The sequence below is a fragment of the Megalops cyprinoides genome, chromosome 24 (assembly GCF_013368585.1).
Source record: "Megalops cyprinoides isolate fMegCyp1 chromosome 24, fMegCyp1.pri, whole genome shotgun sequence".
Taxonomy (NCBI): Eukaryota; Metazoa; Chordata; class Actinopteri; order Elopiformes; family Megalopidae; genus Megalops; species Megalops cyprinoides.
Genome location: NC_050606.1, coordinates 13905327 through 13923088, shown reverse-complemented (window position 1 = coordinate 13923088; position 17762 = coordinate 13905327). Strand labels below are relative to the sequence as shown.

General features: G+C 44.3%; 1 protein-coding gene across 1 annotated transcript in view; it reads right to left on the bottom strand.

Annotated features, from left to right (window-relative positions):
• tmeff1a (transmembrane protein with EGF-like and two follistatin-like domains 1a) overlaps window positions 1-16824 on the bottom strand; it is a 71321-nt gene extending 54497 nt beyond the window's left edge. The window contains exon 1 of the mRNA XM_036519259.1: window positions 16066-16824. Coding sequence (XP_036375152.1) covers window positions 16066-16222 — 157 coding nt within the window. The 5' untranslated portion in view covers window positions 16223-16824. The remainder of the gene's footprint in view (window positions 1-16065) is intronic.
• Between the last annotated feature and the right edge of the window lie 938 nt (window positions 16825-17762).

Genomic DNA, 17762 nt, shown 5'->3' with positions numbered 1-17762 from the left:
AGCCCTCTACCAAACTTGTCTGTTAGAGACGGGACAAACAATTACAGGTTCAAATGGCTTTATTTAAACAGGTTTTTACCACGGCTTGGTTAAATACTTGTTTCTGATTGGCTGGAGGGGTGTGCATTATTTCCCAGTAAATGCACGGTAATAATGCACAGCTATGAAGTAGTTCCAGTGAAAGTGGCCTTATCACCGTTCGAAATTAATATGCAAGCTCATTAAATGTTACTGAAGATTCCATTTACAACCGAACATAACGGCAACATTGTAATAACATTAGATAACATTACAGTTAACAGCAGCAACATAGCTAGAGCATCAACAAAGTGACATCGCCAATACACCATGACATTTGCCGCTTAAAATGGAGAATTTCTCAGAATTTTTAAAAATTATTTCTTTGGTAAGTAGCCGTAGTATAAGTGGAATAAACCACTCCTGGTGGTGCAGTTCTATGGAAATAAACCACTTCAGGGTGGTTAACGCCCCTTGGCTTCTCCACGGGGCCGCATAACACCATCCTGTCATTGTTTATTTCCATAGAACACCATTGCCAGTCGTGGTTTATTCCTTAATTGGAAAGTATCTGGTTATAGTTCCATGGTGTGAATAGTGTCAAAGAACACTAGCTGACGTAATTCGCTAGAGATCATCAGCTAGTGTTAGCTTTTTGAGCTTATCTGCTTGCACAGTTGCCAGATAAGGAGCTAACTGATGCACTTTATTATTTTAGTTAAAGTAGTCACAATGTTTCTTATTCTGATAGAATTGGGGTTCATTATATATTTATAGTACATTTGAACCGTTATTATTATACACTACAATAGACTACCCAACTAATTAGGTTGCTTCTGAAGATAACATTGTGTACCTAATTAAATTGAGGTTTGCCAAGGTGAAAGGGGTTGAATACTGTTGCAAACAGCATATTCCATTTTTCATTTTCTTAAATATTTTATGGTGTAAAACTCATGTTACATACTAGTAATTCATTAAAAGTATTGTTGTAAATTAAAATATCATACTTAGAAAAATATTAATGTATTGTACACTTTTGCAAGGCACTGTATGCATGTTGCATTCTCATTAGGGGCTGAGGCCCCCTAAAGGCCTAGAATCACCCCTGGCTCACACTGACAATGTGAGCATAGCACCATTCAAGCCCTACCACAAGTCAACTTGTCCAATCTAACTAGGCCATGGAAGCCAAGTATATTACTATACCATTTCAGTTTGACTACGTTTTGTTTGAGCGTTTCAATGAAAGAAAAAGAAGCGGTCAGTGTGAGAGCCGCACTTCCTTCGGAGAGGAAGAAGAGAAAAGGGGGCAACTGCCGGGCCTCTTCCCTGCTCTTCATTAGAGTGTTTTTCACAGCCTCGATAAAGACCAGTTTATAGCCTCCCGGCACGCCACCCTTATTTACCGGACCCTTACAGGGGCGAGCGGGACACTCCACAGAGCAGGAGCGGGCTCGCACACAATGCAGCAGTGCATCGCTGTCCTTCTCCAAAGCTCAAAAACACATACCAGTGGGCGACCTGAGCCTTGCGTGTATGTATTAGCGCACACGGAACGGTTTCATACGGTTTCATCTTTTCCCGACGAGGCCCCGCATCGAAAGTGGGCCTCCTTTCTCATTGTAGCCACGGACACCCACGTCTCCAAATGCTGCATCCTGGCAGTTCCCAGCTTATTCATGCTGTGATAAATGTACGGACCCTTTCTGGATCCACCCATTACTTAGCTGTTCATGCCCCTACGGTGCATTGATCATGCGGGGCCTTCAAGTCTGGGTCTATGCACCTCACAGGCTTTCCAGCCCCTTGCAACATTCCTGCAACCAGGGCGAAACAGTACAATGGATCAATGTAGGTAATGATCAGTTAAATTACTGTGGGTGTGTGGGTGTGTAGTGCAAACTCTCTCTGTTACCAGGGCTGCGCGCCTCTGTCCTACTGCGCTCCTCTTGACTCCCCCTTAATATCTTTGTCAGAGCCAATCAGAGGCGAAGACGGATGTTTCCGGCTTATGCATGCTCCCCCTATGGGCTGTAATTGATGGCCATGTTGCTCACGCCGGTGGGCGGATGTGAAAAGATGCGGGATGCAGGACATGGTGGTGTGGGGGGTTGGGGGGACAAAGACACGCCCCGGAGCATCATGCGCTCCACCAGCCCGCTGAAGGGAGGGTCTGTCTGAGTGGCGGACGCGGGGGGGGTGGGGGGTTTGGGGGGTAGCAGGCATCTTCCCTCAGGGCGTTCATCCGTCACACGCCCATGCCCTTGTCATTTCTATTTTTTTTGGGTATCGTTTTCACCCTACTTCTGGAGGTGCCCCATCACACGACAGCCGACCGCCCAGCGGCAAGCGTAAAAAGGCAAGGCCGGCGTACATGGAAGCGTGAGGGGAGGGGGGAGGGGGGAGGGAGGCTGATCTGCATTCGTGGTATTATGTTTCTGAAAGGCAGGAAAAACAAGAGAGGAGTGCATCTACACAGACCTGAAATTATGCAAAGTGGCCGAACTGGAGGGACTCCTTTTCTCTCCGTCGACACCCTTTTGTGATAAACATTGCTGCCATTGAATCCGCAGACAAAGCTTTGAGCCGCATGAAGGACGTGCTCTCTTTGCCACAAAGCGGCGGCGTGGATCCTGCATAATGAATTGTAATATGCTGAAAGGAGGAGATTCAGGATAACAGATGATTAACTGTTAATTGCCTTCCTCCTTTCAAATACTGCTATGCTGTACTACCACACAGTATTTACAGTTTACATAGGGGGTGGGTTAAAAAAATGCATTCATGTTCATTGTTTTTTTTTTTTCATTTCAGATCTATCCACATGAATGTTCAACAGAATTTTCTGAAAGCCAAAAACATAATCCACAACGCAAATGGTTTGCCTCTGTGGGTATGTCTTAGACGAAGAACCATCTATGCGTGCGTCAAACAGATGGCTAAGCCCAGACAGACAGACATCAGGGGTTGTTTGTCAGTGCTGCACAGGGGTCATTTGTCACTTATGACAAACATAAATGCCCACACATGGAAGGTGTGCATTGGTGAAGCACTGTGAAGATCGGTATACAGGTACACTGAAGCCCAGCAAAGTTCTGTTCCAGACAATTAATGTTCAGATAAACAAAACTCATTTTCTTCCCCACACACCACATGAAAGTCCACCTTTTCTATGGAAATAATGACACTATGGAAATAATGATAACATTAACATTCAGGCAGGAAAATTAATATTACAAACCAACCATTTGTCATTTTCCTTCTGGGTTCTCCGGCTCTCCTTCGTATATATTGTGAAAGGAATAGAACTATAATTTCATAATTATTTATTAATTTCCATACTGACCCAAGTAATCAATTAATAATGTCAAGGCTGAATAGTCAAGTAACTGAATCTCTCATCACTACAAACAGGAGCAGTTCCTTCTGTTCTGGGCTCTGTCCTCTAGTTTATATCCTTTAGCCTTTGTGTGATTACTGTGAGAACTCTTGGCCGGAGACTGGAGCAGGGGTGAGTTTCGCACTGCATCTCACTTCGTCTCTGGGGACTTGTAAATAGGCCGAAAGGCCACACTGAGACTGAAAACAGATTTCCACAACCACAGGTAATGGCCTTCTCCACATGAGAAGGGGCTATATTTCATCCCATTTGTTTTTCTATTTTTTCTTTTCCTTTTTTTTTTGCGAGGGACGACTAGTGTGGGTTTTCTTATACTCTTAATGTTGCCGCTGCGAGAGTGACCTCAGCTGTTACATACAGAGGCTTGGATTTCACCCTGTGAAGTTAATAGCCTTCATCACAATCAGCCTACAAACACCTAATAAGACATATCTGCCGATTTAAGCAGTGTCAGATAATTGCATATAAAATTTTTTTTTAAAGACTCACAATAATGATTATTTTTTTTGACCCCCCCCTTTTGACAACTTGCACTTGCACATGGCGTGGCGTGTCTGGCAGATTCAGCCCTGCAACTCTCCGTTCGAGCCAGGTGTTGACTTTGGAAACGGAATTAGCGAGGCTCCCACCATCACACACATCATTACAGCGCATCAGATGCCCGTCTCCCATGGGCTGCCGTAATGAGGCCGGCTGGAGAGAAAGCCCTTTGAAGCCGAGACGGGGCTGCACGTAATGAGGTGGGGTGATATATGGCAGCGTGCAGACCTTCAGGTGCCCACTGCCGAAATAGAAAACCCCGTTATCAGTCATACTCTGGACAAATTTTTTTTTTCTTTCGGCCTAATGTTGACAAGGAGAAAGGAAGCGAAACGGACTAAACAATATCCGCTGCGCAAAGCTGGCTTGGAGAGCCCTTTCGGGAGGGAAATGAGATTTCATGGTTGTAGTCTTCGGTTAAAGTGAGACGTGTGCTGGAGATGGTAAAGCGGGGTGGCGGTTTCAAACAAGACCCTGTGTCCGTGTACAAATTCCCCTCTTAATGTTTGATCCGCACTATTTGATCAGCATCTCTACTGACCGTGCTGCAAAATTGACAGCGGAAAGCAAAACAAAAGCAACACATCCTGCGGTTTTCTACACTTGTTTTCAAGGTTGATGGTTTGAAAAGACGTCTCACAATGGCTTTTGTCTGCTATGTGTGGAGGGGGTTGAGGAGGGATGGGGGATGGGGGAGGAGGGGGTGTTCCAGGGTGCCAAAGGACGGTCTATGCCAATGCGGCGTCTTTGATATATGTTGTCGAGGGCCTCACTGTTTTTTCCTTCGAGCAATTGAGGCCAATATTCAAAGGGCCTCCTTCTTTTTAGCCAAATGGTGCCGGCTAGCCTCAAAGAGAAAAAGATCGAGGTCTTTGGGCCTGGGGTTCTTCCTTCAGAATGGTGGGAGTTCACACAAAGGTGGTGGCAGACATGAGGGAGCAAAAATACAGCACCCCAGAGCCCTCGCTGCTCGGAACCAAAAGTGCCAGCGCCGGAAACATTCCAGCCCCGTCACTCACATGCAGGCTCCCCGGAGACGGGCCCAGGCCATGGTCCAATCCGAACACTTTGCTTTTTTCCTCTTCTGTTTTATAAACTTCACCTCCTGGGGCCGGACTCCACACGATTTTTACGGACCAGCGAACTTGATTAGAAAACCACCAAGCATTGGGGGGGGGGGGGGGGGGGGGGGGCACAACAGAAACCACATTTTCCGCAGCAGCATTTTGAGACCAACTTAGACCAACTGAATACCCCATTTATATACGGGCCGCGAGAAAAGAACGCTTCCTGGGTTTGTCATTCTTCCAGGCTCCACTGATGGCGCTGACATCAAACACTTAATGCACCTTGGGTCACCTGCATGACAGCCAACTCCTGCACAGAATGCTGGTTTTGAGTGACTAAACCTTTGTTTACTTAGCAACAGCCTTCTTTTGTTGGCTGGAGGGATTCCAAGGCTACGCTGTGGTGAAATGAATCTGCAGATTGTAAGACTTATTTGGTGGTATGAAATTTTTAAAAACTTTTTATAAAGCATCAAACTACACATTCCACTGCAAAGAATGTACGCATTTTCTCAGCAGACATTTTGTAAACAACTTCCTTCATTGATGAAAGCCAGACTCCCATAAGATGGCTGAACAAGATAGTATGGCAACTCAAGTGACTCCATTAGGACCCTGTGCAAACGGTGTCTAGTAAACAGAGGCCTCACTATCGTGTGTCCAGAAGACAGTGTTTGTAAACTGGGCTGAATGAAACCATTTGCTGTCAATTCAGCACAGGCTTAAAGGTCGCTTTTATCACTCAAGATCGGAAATAGAAGCACTTGAGCAAGGTCACTATAGGGAAATGTTCTTATTGTCCCTCCTCTGGAGTCAGGTGAGATACCTTTAGGAACTTTAATGCATACACCTGAAAAAAGGGAGTTTGAAGGGAGCAGAAAAAAAGCAATGCTGATGAAATTCATCCCTGAGTGCCTTCCATTATGTTAATCCACCACTTAAGAAGAGGCAGATTACAGGCCTTTTTGTCCTTTTTCTCTGGTTGAACCTGGTTGAGCGCTTCATAACCCATCAAACTCCACTGTGAAGGGGAGGGATCACAGACCATTTTTGGGGTCAGTGATGATTGTCCCCCTGTTGACATTATCTGGGTCTCTATATGTAACTCCTTGATTATTCCAATTTTAACAGTTCCACTGTTTTCCAGGAATCTCTCAGCTGCCTTCTATTGAGGTCAGGGGCAAAAAAAACTACCTGTTGTGTTTAGCCAAACCCGCTGCATTGTGTTTGATGACAATTTTGATTGTAAAATTTAAAGTTGATTGACTGATTAATGATACATTAGTCCAGTCTGAGTCTACTTAAGACGGTTCCTCCAGAACGACATGGGAGAGACCATGAATGTGACATCCTCCCTCAGTCACTCCCCTTAACTTTCCATTCATACACCCCCCCCAAGGGATGACTCCATTATCCCGAGATGGACAAAGGGACAATTAATTTGCAACCCGATAAATGTAATTCTCTGGGCTTCACTTTAATTTGCACCAAGCTGGTCTCCCCCTCCTCCCCACGGGCAGCAAGTTGTATCCAGGCTGAAATTAATTAACCCGATCGTATTTTGTTGCTCCTATGGCACAGGCCCCTGCTCAGCTCTTGCCTGGGTTGTGATCCACTCTAACAAGCTCCAGACAACCCTGGTCTCTCCATAAGGACTCTGCATCATTAAGGGCTGCTATTGTTATGAGTGGCTGTTGGCCCCACAGCTTTGATAAGCTCATATTAAAGGTCTCACAAATGTATCTATCTAACACTTCCCTTTATTCAAAAACAGGAGTGCCTTCTTCCATGGGAGAATGCCAGCTTGCACCAGTCAAGGGCTGATTGTGGATCTCTTCACATATAATAGGACGCAACTAGCAACGCAGCCAGGCTGTTTTCCAGCCATCCTCCAGGAATTGTAATATGGTAGACCCTTTAATGTCTGTTTGTAATTTATACAGCAGTGACATTATGGCACCACAAGGAGATTGGTTCTGGAGCTGCTTTTTAGCTTTTTTTCAGCTTAATGCACCTGGGAGCCTGAGCGCCTGAGTGTCAGGAAAGGAATTTGCTGAGTTTACAGCTGCAATCTATGTGTACACCTTGTGATAATGAAGCACGATGAGAGGTTAGTGTATGGGGAACCAAAGTGAAACATCAGGGTAAGAGAAGCGAAAGAATGCAAAAAAGCAATACAAAACAAAAAAACCCGCTTTCTCCTATGTGGAGTTATCCGGGTCAATACATTCATCCCACAGAAACAGAGGAGATCTTCGGTGGATTAAACATCGACCTGGATTTGCACAGCGGGAATGAAACCATGGAGCTTGTCAGCGCTTGTGCAAACTGTAAAAGCTCCAGACTTTTTTTTTTAAAGGATCAAAGGGAAAATGTGGAGGGAAATGCAACCAATCCAGATATTTTCATGGTGGCACAAAGATAGCACACTGTGCAATCGTACACTTATTGTGCCATCATTGTGAGCTGGCTAATGAGGTCAGTGCTTACTGCAACAGGAACAGTTACTGGAACACAATGTAACAACAGCAAGCAATAGCAAGGAAGATATTATGTCACAATCGCATCATCAGATCATTGCCTGCTCATTGTCCAAGTGGCACTGATAGGATTTTACTCAACATCATACACTTCATCTAAAGTAGATGGTAATACTATAATACTCTCATCTGCCTGGTAATTTTTGGTTTATGGTGGGTTTCCAGAGGAATTTCACGCATGTTAAGCTCATGTCATGTAGTGCAGTGGCTGGTTAAAACACAGATACGTAAAGATTGATTACAGCTTTCTTGAGCATGATAAGAGCTTCTCGATTTACGTTCCAGGTCTTGGTATTATCTTAAGCCATGCTTGAGACATGAATGTTACCATGAACCAGGAAGCGAGTTTGGACTTGTATGAATGTACGGTATGAATGACTGCTATTTCAAGATTGGTTTTTCACTTATTCACTGCAACATGGTAGGTTAAGGGTAATCAACACAAGATTGAGGTGAGCCAGAGATACTATAATTAAGGCCATCTAAAATTCGCGCAATAAGCATGCAAGGGAATTAGTCCAAATTACAGAGCTGTTGCTTACCGCTTTTAACCTCAAAACAATTTTCTTCAATCGACACCTTTCATCTTTGTCTGTTTAAAAATCCATTTCTGAGAGTAGCCCTCAGATTGCGTTGGTGGAGCATGGTTACTTCTGTGTTGGACGGCTGTTACCGCCGTCCACGTCATCTGTCAAAGGTGCGCCGCTGCCCTCCTGCGGGGGTGGGGTCAGCCATCCATCAGGAAGCGGCTTGAGGAAGTGCTGAAATCAATACGCTTCCACCATGCGACCTAGGCAGAGATGAGCTTGGGGGGGGGGGGGGGGAACTTCACACCAACACCCGTAGCTGGCACCTGCAATGCGTGAATGTATGCTTTCCTCCTCTTTCTCAATAACTAATTGGGAATTAAGATTCATTTCTGGCTTAGTGATCTACAATCTTTGTAGTAAACAAAATAAGCGCCACTTCGAGGGAAGCAACTGTATTTCTACTCCTTGTAAGTATAATGATCCTTTATCTTTTTCTTTCATATTACACCATGCAGATTTCATCCATTTCTGCTTTCTACAGACCATATGGCATGTCTTTAGGTGTTAATTTCATCATATCGCTTTGTTATATACATCAAGACATTTAAATGACAATTTTCAGCATTCACTCATGCTAGAACAAATGATTAAACTGAGTTTAAATGCCGCTATTCGTGCTGGGGTAAGCAGGAAGCATTTACATGCTGTTTAAATGCAATCTTTTCATTCACTAAAGGAGAAAAAACACACTCCTCACGTATCACTTTCAATTAAATGATGTTCCACAGGTACAAGAGATGTTTAGAGTCGAGATTAGTATTCCTTTGGAGTAACACCGAAACATCAGAGTGCCCATCAAGTTTTAATGACATTTTGCAGGTTCCGCACCATGATATCATCTGTGCAAGGAATATCTTAAAACGGGAATGTTTTTGGTTAATCAGGTAGTGCATTTCAAGGCAGCGCTTTCATGAATATTGCATGCACTGCTATGCACTATCAGTGGTGGCTGACAGTTAAATTATGAAGATTATATTACGCTTACGACCAGCTGTCTTCCATAGACTCTCAATGAAAGAAAAAAATTCCAGGCAACAGCAATATATATGTCTATATTTAGAAAGCCATTTCACGCGGTAATTACGTGATGATCTTATGGCGCAGATCTGGGAGACGTATATGTGACGGATGTCTGGTTTGCGGTGATTAGATGTTAAATTTTTAAGTTGAGAAATGGGGAAGGAGTCACACATGTTCAGCAGAGGGCTGTTTTAAAGCCTATTGCTTCCCCTCAAAGGGCCTTGTCCTGGCAGTAAAGAGAAGGACTTCAGGCAGGCTTGGTGGCTCCACAGGTTACCTGGTGCCACCACTGTTCTGTTGTGCTTCTGCAGACAACAGAAAACTGTTCAAGAAAACACTGAATTTATCTTGTTTAGCTTCCCAGAGTATTGCATGCCATACAGCTAATAATCAAAAAGTCCACCAAGCTAACTACCAGCGTATCCTCCCACACTCAGCTGTGACAGCCAGCTGGAATCCATAATAGCCGTGACTTTGATTGTGTGGCCTCTGGCGCTGTTTGCCCAAACTGTGAACATCTGTGGGCAGTGGACTTTGTCCATGCGTAAACAGTGGACTCCATCAGAATGTTGCATGTGCATTCGGAGAGTATTCCCTTGGCTTTGGGGCTGCTACAGGTAGTGCTCCTTTTGCTGTGGGTGTCAGCCCTGATATATTGGCATAAGAATTTTTGACGTGGCTTCAGATTGAACTACATGATTGCCCCACATGGCACCCACGCAGGCTACAGCATTTTTATGACTGGGAATGGAATCTCTGAAAGTATGGCTGTAAAACATAAAGGAGAAAACCATTCTAGATAGCGTTAGCATACATCACGCGAAGCCCGAGAGAGCACCATTTCAGTCTTTTCAACAGAGAACTAAAAAAAGCCCCTTAAAAAGCCAAAGGAGGGTTTAACCAAGGACGGTTCAATGAAATACCCAGCTTCCCATACATTCAGTGGGTTTTACTATATTAAAACAACATGCACAATCTTTATGTAGGGGCTGCTACTAATCTCTGTGTTTTGAGTTTCATAGGAGTATGCAATTTGAGTCTGTCTCCCACTTGCAGCTCTTAGTAGATTCACCATAATTGATTGTTCCCAGGGGTTCTGTGGCAGGTGAGTATGCTTAGTTGACTCATCAACAAACATTGATGAATGCGAAAGTCCTAATGAACAGCACGGATCGAAACTGTGACGAGGCCACTATCTTAGGCGGACATGCTTATGTGACAGTGTGAGCTCGAGCAGAGTGGTGCTCTGATGGAACCAAGATGGGGATGGGGATGGGGGGGGGGGCGGGTGGGTGCATGTTGCCCCTGTCCAAACTAAGGGTCATTCATCACTGACAGAGGGGGAACATGTACAAGCCACCATCACGCTGGGAGATAAGCCACGCAGGACAGAGCTGGTTTGCAGAATGGCGGCGATCTCCCACCAGCGCACCACTCCCTGCCCCACTTCCCGGGTGCATCACTAAACAGCCTGGGATGCAGCGATAGCTGTTTTGCATCAGACATCCCAGCTCCGCAACATCTCACCACGTGACGCTGACGTAACATTATACGTGAGGCTGAACATTGCTTACTTGGTCATGAAAAGGAAAAGAGTGTCAATGGTCTGTGCTTGCGGTTGGTCAGTGTGCCTTTCAACTCAGTATTTCAAACAAAGGGAATGATCAGCGGCATGAGAGCAGCTCAAAAACAGAGCAAAAAGCGTGTCAAAATAACACTACTGACTGAAAAAACTAGCAGACATGGACAAAGGTGGGATGGGGTATACCAAAAAAATGTACCCTCAATACCGCAATGTGAAGTGGAATGATGGAACTGCAAAAAATACTGCCAGCTGTTGGTACATTCATTTTTAATATCTGCTCTATACTGTCTCTAGTAGGCTATTAGCTCAGTCATTATGAAATGTACCATTAATCTATATATATCACCAATCCCAACCGCTGGAGTGACTGCAGTTAAATACCCTACAGTGATAAAACCCTTGAGGCTCAAACCCATAAGCTGGCGGTCAAAAGCACATCCGTGCATGCTAACATTGGAATGTAAAAACGGAGGCAAAAGATGATGAATTTGACTGTATGCCGATATGACACATCCGTCAACATTGATTACGATGCCATTCCTCACATCCCAAATCACTGACCATATTTTGCACCTATGTCTTGCAAATGACTTCTGTAAGGCATTTTAATGACAGCAGCAGTATTTTTTTCCTTCATTATTATTTTGACTATGACTTTGAATACAATGCTGGGAAGGAATAATTAATTTGGTTGTCACGTTTGTTAACCTTTAGCGATCTCATCAGTAGACTCCATTCTCTGCAATAGACTTCACCATTATTATAATTGTTGTTTTTACATTGTCAATTAGCTTTCTTGCTCCTGGACACAAGTATGATAAACATACGCATCATAAACATAATTACAAAGGAAGGTCAAGTCAAATGTCAAGCAGCAGTATATCAAGAACAATTCTCAGAAACATACAGCGTGTGGGTGTGAAGCATGAGGCTGTGTGTTAGGCTATGGCTGTCCTCCTTCATGATCTGAGAGGGATAACAGACACAGGTTTGTGTGCACTGGTGCCAAGGATAAAGTTATTTTCTAAATTCAAATAATGCTCTCCAGCCACACGGAGGTGCCAGGAGGCCTGTGTGGACACGGTTGGAGTTTCTGCCTCAGACCGCAGCGGTCGCACGGTCCAGAAACTCCGCTGGCTGACAGCTTTCCTGCCCTCTCATTGGCTCCTGATCGGTCCTGTTAGGTGGTCCCTCTCCTCAGAGGGGGCCTTTGTGCCGCCTCATTCTCCGATGACCTATTTTGCGAGGAGCCTTGCTGGCGCCCGCCGAGGGCCCTGGCACAGTGGGGCTGACAGCTCGGCTTGGACCCGGTGCCACCGGGGGGTGGGGGCGTGGGCCACCGCGACAATGGCGCTCGTTCACCTGCAACGGCCGGGGGGGGGTTCCCATTCACACAGAGGGGAGGGATTAAATCGAAAACCTTGACCCACCTGCTAATTGCAAGGCGCGTGCCCAGCACTGGTGGCTGGCTCGCTCTGGGTTTGAGCCAAAATCCCACCGAGAAAGGACAGAAACACAGCAGCATCTGCTGTATCCTTGGTTCCTGTCCCAGCAGATCCGAGACCGCCAGCACCGCCCCTCCAACCACAAGTCAGTAAATACATGCTCCTCATTACCACATTATCAGGATGCTGGAACTTCTTCAAGGAGATGAAATTTCATTTCAGGAAGCCGTGCATTAGTTCCCATAGCCTTAGAACCTTCATCCTCGACACGGGAAAGGGAAAGGCATAAATCTGATGCTTAAAACCTGCCATGGGAGAAATGTGTTGCATTGCAATGAACGACAAGCACAGAGGGTGATATAAACAACTCGGGCATTCTCACACGCCGCATGTTCCGGAGCCAATAATTTTCCGCCCCAGAAATCAAAACTCCACGCTTTGTCTTGACTGTTTGCTAAACAAACCAGTGCATTTGTTGTGGAATTTGGGGTGAATATAAATAGATACGAAAATATTGTGCGCACACAAAAGCTATGCTTTTTAATAGGCTGTGCAAAACTGATCGCCATCATTGCAAATTAGAACTTTTTTCAGTTGAACATGCACACTGAAAAGTTCTCTGCAGGGCCTTGGCTTTAAATGATCCATGTAAGACAAAGATGTCTGGTGATGGTTCCTGCATAATAATGAAGACTACAACAAACCCAAGGCTGGTTACATTTCCATCCAAGGAAGTAAGGCCAGCAATTATAGAGGACCATTGGGCTTTCATCCCGATCAGCTCAACTAGGACCTGCCAGCCCTTTTCAGTTTCAGGCACATGTGCCACTTGTCGTATTTCAGGAGTCAAATGATCACAAGCCTCAGTTTTCTGATGGTCTACAAGGCCATCCTCCTAATCTTAAGCAAACTGGAACACATTTCCATGCACTCAGCAATGGTGTTCTTTCAAATGACTGCAGAATATGAGGAGCACTCTCATCTGCATTGCTTCAAAAACACATACTACAGCTGTGCTGAAACCTCAAGAAATTGGCCTCCACATGTATCTTCCTTGAGATGTACAGTAAGTCAAACAACTCCACTCAAGGACAAGACTTTCCTGGCAAGAGTGAATCTGCTGTCAGGGGTAAACATGCTACATGTTTGTTTTGGCTTTTGCTCAAACCAGGTACAGATGGTTAATTTGTGACCTTGGTGAAGATAGCCAAAACTAATGAAATGAAACACCACTCAATGAAAAGGCAAGTCTTTTTTTCTGGAAACACACAATGCTTTAAGGACAGTATCCACTGCCTTCATGAGGTAGTCTTACAACATTCTCAGTGGGAACAGATGTGAATGATGCACAACCAGGAAGCAATTAATATGGCCACAATCCATACTGCGCTGTTACTCCTGTTCAAAGCCTAGTATGACATTACAACTACCAAGAATGAAATGGATTATTTAATTCCTTTTTTTTCCAGAATGTTTTGCAGTACACTGAAGATGGATGAGACTGTGTGTACAGAGTAAGATATACACATATTACGCTGAAATCACAATATGAAATGTGTTATTTAATGTGATTTCTTTTCCCCTGCTTGCAGGGATTTGCAGCAGTTTCAGCATGGGACGACTATCAGGTGTTGATAAATAAGGATTTTGTATAAAGGTGCTTAAGGTGAAATCACAAAAATAGTTGTTTTTTAAGTGAATTTCGACTGAATGTTTTCTCAGTATTATTGCTCTTAGAGCATATTACAATGAAGACTTCTAAAAGCCTTATGCTGTGCATTGCTCCTGTTTCAACAATGCTTATCCCAACCTAATCCTGTCTGTTTCTACGATATCTGAACTTGAAATGGCAATTGTATGCCAAATCATTTCGTCACAAATGACAATCTGTCAGAGCTTTGCTTGAAGCTGACCTGTTATTGCTAGAGTTTAGAATAGAAGAACATGTATGTGGATCTTGGTCAGCTCAAATTGCTGTGATTGGACAGTTTCTCCTGGAGAAATGGTAGGTGGGGAATGAGCAGACTCAATTGCTGCTCAAGGCGGTGACCTCACTGGCGTGAAAGGGTAATTCATTCTTCATGCCCAGTGATCCCTGTCTCATCTCCTCGAACCTGCATCCGTATCTGGCTCCCCTCAGGGTCCTGCCACCAGCTCTGATCAGTGCATTGAAAGCCCCCCATCCCCCCCTCCAATTACTTCATGTATTATGGCTTCATATTTGGTTGATTATCATGTTGAGCTCTGGGTGAGTGTCCAGCTAATTCATATGGATTTAGGTGGGGAACATTGCAGTGGAGAGTGCAGTGTCACGCAGTCACGGCTGTTTGTACTTGCCTTCGCTGAAATAATTTGTTGGCTGCTGCATAACTGATAGAAATCTGATTCGGTCACACCACGAGGCTCCTGGAGTTAATTTCACGTTAAACGGTTTTCATGCAGTTCATGAATAAAATTTAATTTCCCAGGCAGCATGCGAAATACTATTGCTGCTGTCATTAATAAGACACCATGAAGTTAGTTAAAAACATATTTAAGCCAGATGTTGGGATTCTGCAATCCTTTTGAATGAAATTACACAACAGAGCTCAGTATCCTGTGTCACTTGATACAGTGTTTATGAAAGCCATTAAGACCAACTAGAGTTTCCAGGTATGTGACATAATGTAACTGTCATTTGAACAATGTATAAAGGTATGGTTTTGCTCCCGCTGGCATTTACTGTAGTTCATTGAAATACTATACACAAGCTAATGGGCTGAGAGAATTTATGACAGATAGTTTTCAAAGGCATTCCTTCTCAGAATGGATGGATGAATTTGCTACAGGTGAAAGGATTTCATTATTTTTCGGTCTTTTTCAAACAATAGCTCGAATCCGAGCACGTGATGTAACATTACGGGAAAGATAACAATAAAGGCATATTTCACAGATCTTCACCTACAGTTGTTGCACTTTATTAGGATTTACCTTTTTTGAAACATGGTTTTACCCTGTTTCACTAAGGGACTTTCTGTAGTTGCCGCAGCATGCAAGAAGTTGACAAAAATCTGCATAAGTGAGAAGCTTTTCCACAGAAAAACATTCCCACTCTTTACGCACAAAACGGATGTCGAAGGCAAACAGAAAATAAAGGAAAAGTCAATTCTGTCGTTCATAAATAAAAGATGGGTCCCAGGTTAATACAGTACCCGCGAGCAGTTGTCTATCAGCATCCTGTAGTATTACTTTAGGAAAGGGATGCTCTGAATTCTGGAAGAAACGCTCTCTCCGCGTTAAATTTTTAATAGATAAGGGTCACGTGAAGCCCACCGTAAGCCGAGCTTTGCATTTGCAGAGACCTTAATAAGAGGAGAAAGAGAAAGGCAGGGATCGCGAAGGACCCGGGTACTCGTAGGGCGGGGTTCAGTTCTGTGTGCGGTTCTTTCATCGCGCACCTGCTTAGCTGCACTGGGAGAGTCAGTCCAGTGCACCTATTGCATTTACTACATCAGGTGCATTTGTAAATTACAATCACAATTAGGCGAATACAAATGAAACAAGAAAATAAAAACGTCACGGCATGATTCAGCAGTAGTAAGCACCCTCTGAATAACAATAGATGATTGCAATTCCAATGCAATCCGGTTCTCTCAAGGGGTCATGTTCTTTGTCTGCTGTAAGTGGCTAAGAGATTCTGAGCACGAGAGTAGCAAGGATGAGGGGGATCGCTCACTAGAAACAAATTCAAATTTCCTCCTCACAGGAAACGTTAAGAAAATACACAGAATATCAAAACATGTTTAAACGGCAAACCTCTCAAACTGTACACATGCAATCGCTCGCCCGCACCCCACACCGAGCATGCTTACACTTACCTGTACAACCTTTTCCTTTGCCGGACTGGCATTCGCTGCTCTGGGGATAAGATGCTCGAATCCCAGGAAGCGAGGCGATGGCCAGGAAACACAAGAGCGAAAAGTAATAGCCAGGCAAAGGTCCGATCCACCTACCGGGGTGCAAACCACCCACCATGATGAAGAGGAGTACGGCACCGACAGCTGAAGAAGGCCGCCGTCTGTTGACAAGCAGTGGTTGTCGGCTCCTTTGTTTAAAAACCGTCGAGTATGCACCAAATAAATGAGTGAGCGAGGGGAAAAGCACGGGCTCATGCAAGAGTCGAGTACGTGGTCGGCGAGGCAACGGGACCCTGAACAATAGTGCTGCGATCGAGAAAAAAAAAAACCCGCACACGTTTTCACTCCAGATTAAAATGTGGCAATGTTGTCTATGTCTTTTCTCAAGCAGTAACAGCAGGTATTTATTTCCAGAACAGCTACAGAAGCGGCAGCATCACCCAGTACCTCGACACAGCCGCTATCTTCATGCACCACGATTTTCTGAACCACTTTTCGTTTTACCGTCCCCGGATCTGACTCCCTCGCTATCCTACGCTGTCTCTCTCCTCCTGCTCTCTCATCAACTCCTCTCCGGTACCTCCGTCCGACTGGATGGGGGTGTAGTTCCGTGGTCCTTTCGGTATTTCCCTCCTTGTTTCAAATTAAATCTCAACAAATGAGGAAAAAGAAAAGGCAGCCGTCCCGAACAGCAGCTGCAGCAATAACAACAAAGAGGGTAGTGGGGGAGTGAAAACGGTCACGTGACAAGGCCGCCCCCCCCCGACACACACACACACACACACACACACAAAACACACGCGCGCGCGCACGCAAACCCTTACATCTCTCGCTCCCCAGGGGTGACCGTAGAGCAGGAGAACACAGTTATAAGGAATCAGCTTGTCTCTTATGCATACAGTTTTAAAAACGTTATAAACGACATGTTCTGAGAGCATCTATGATCTGCTTACTAAATGTGGGTGCTACACATCAATACGACGACCGTAACTGTGAAAAACATATTTCCCAATTGTTAAATTATACAGCAATAATAAGTGACCAAACTTACCTCACTGTCAGGGATAGGCATTGAGCTGGGATGCAGGGTTTGAAACCAAGAGCATACTGGTTTGCCCTTATTTTCAGTCATGAGGTGAATTACAGATTTGACGACACTGTTCCTTTCGTCATCGCATTATTTAAAGTAAGGTGATAAAAAAAAACTAAACAAGTAAGACATGCTGCATGCTTTTTGTTGCTAATTAAAGCTAAATCCTTTCATATGTCCGCAGTTACAGTAGCTACTGGTTGCGTCAAAGCTTACAATTTACGGTAATAATCTGCGGAAGTGATTGAGGAAGTAATTAAGCGGTTTACCTCTGTCTCAATGTATTTCACTGAACCCTATATACGTTTGAATTCATGAACAGCGTAATGATCGCATGATAATGATATCTATCTAACACTGAAAGTAACTTTGTAATGACTCATATCCTCTACCATTCTGGACTTTGGTCTCAGGCTTTCTTGTCCCTCACCATATGATGTTATTATTTCAGAGCTGTGGTAGAGGTGACGCTTTTATAGAGCCCCCTATATTACACTGAGAGAATGAGTACACACATACACACGTGAAAAGGCATTCTGAGAAAATAACCCTTGCCCAGTTATAATGT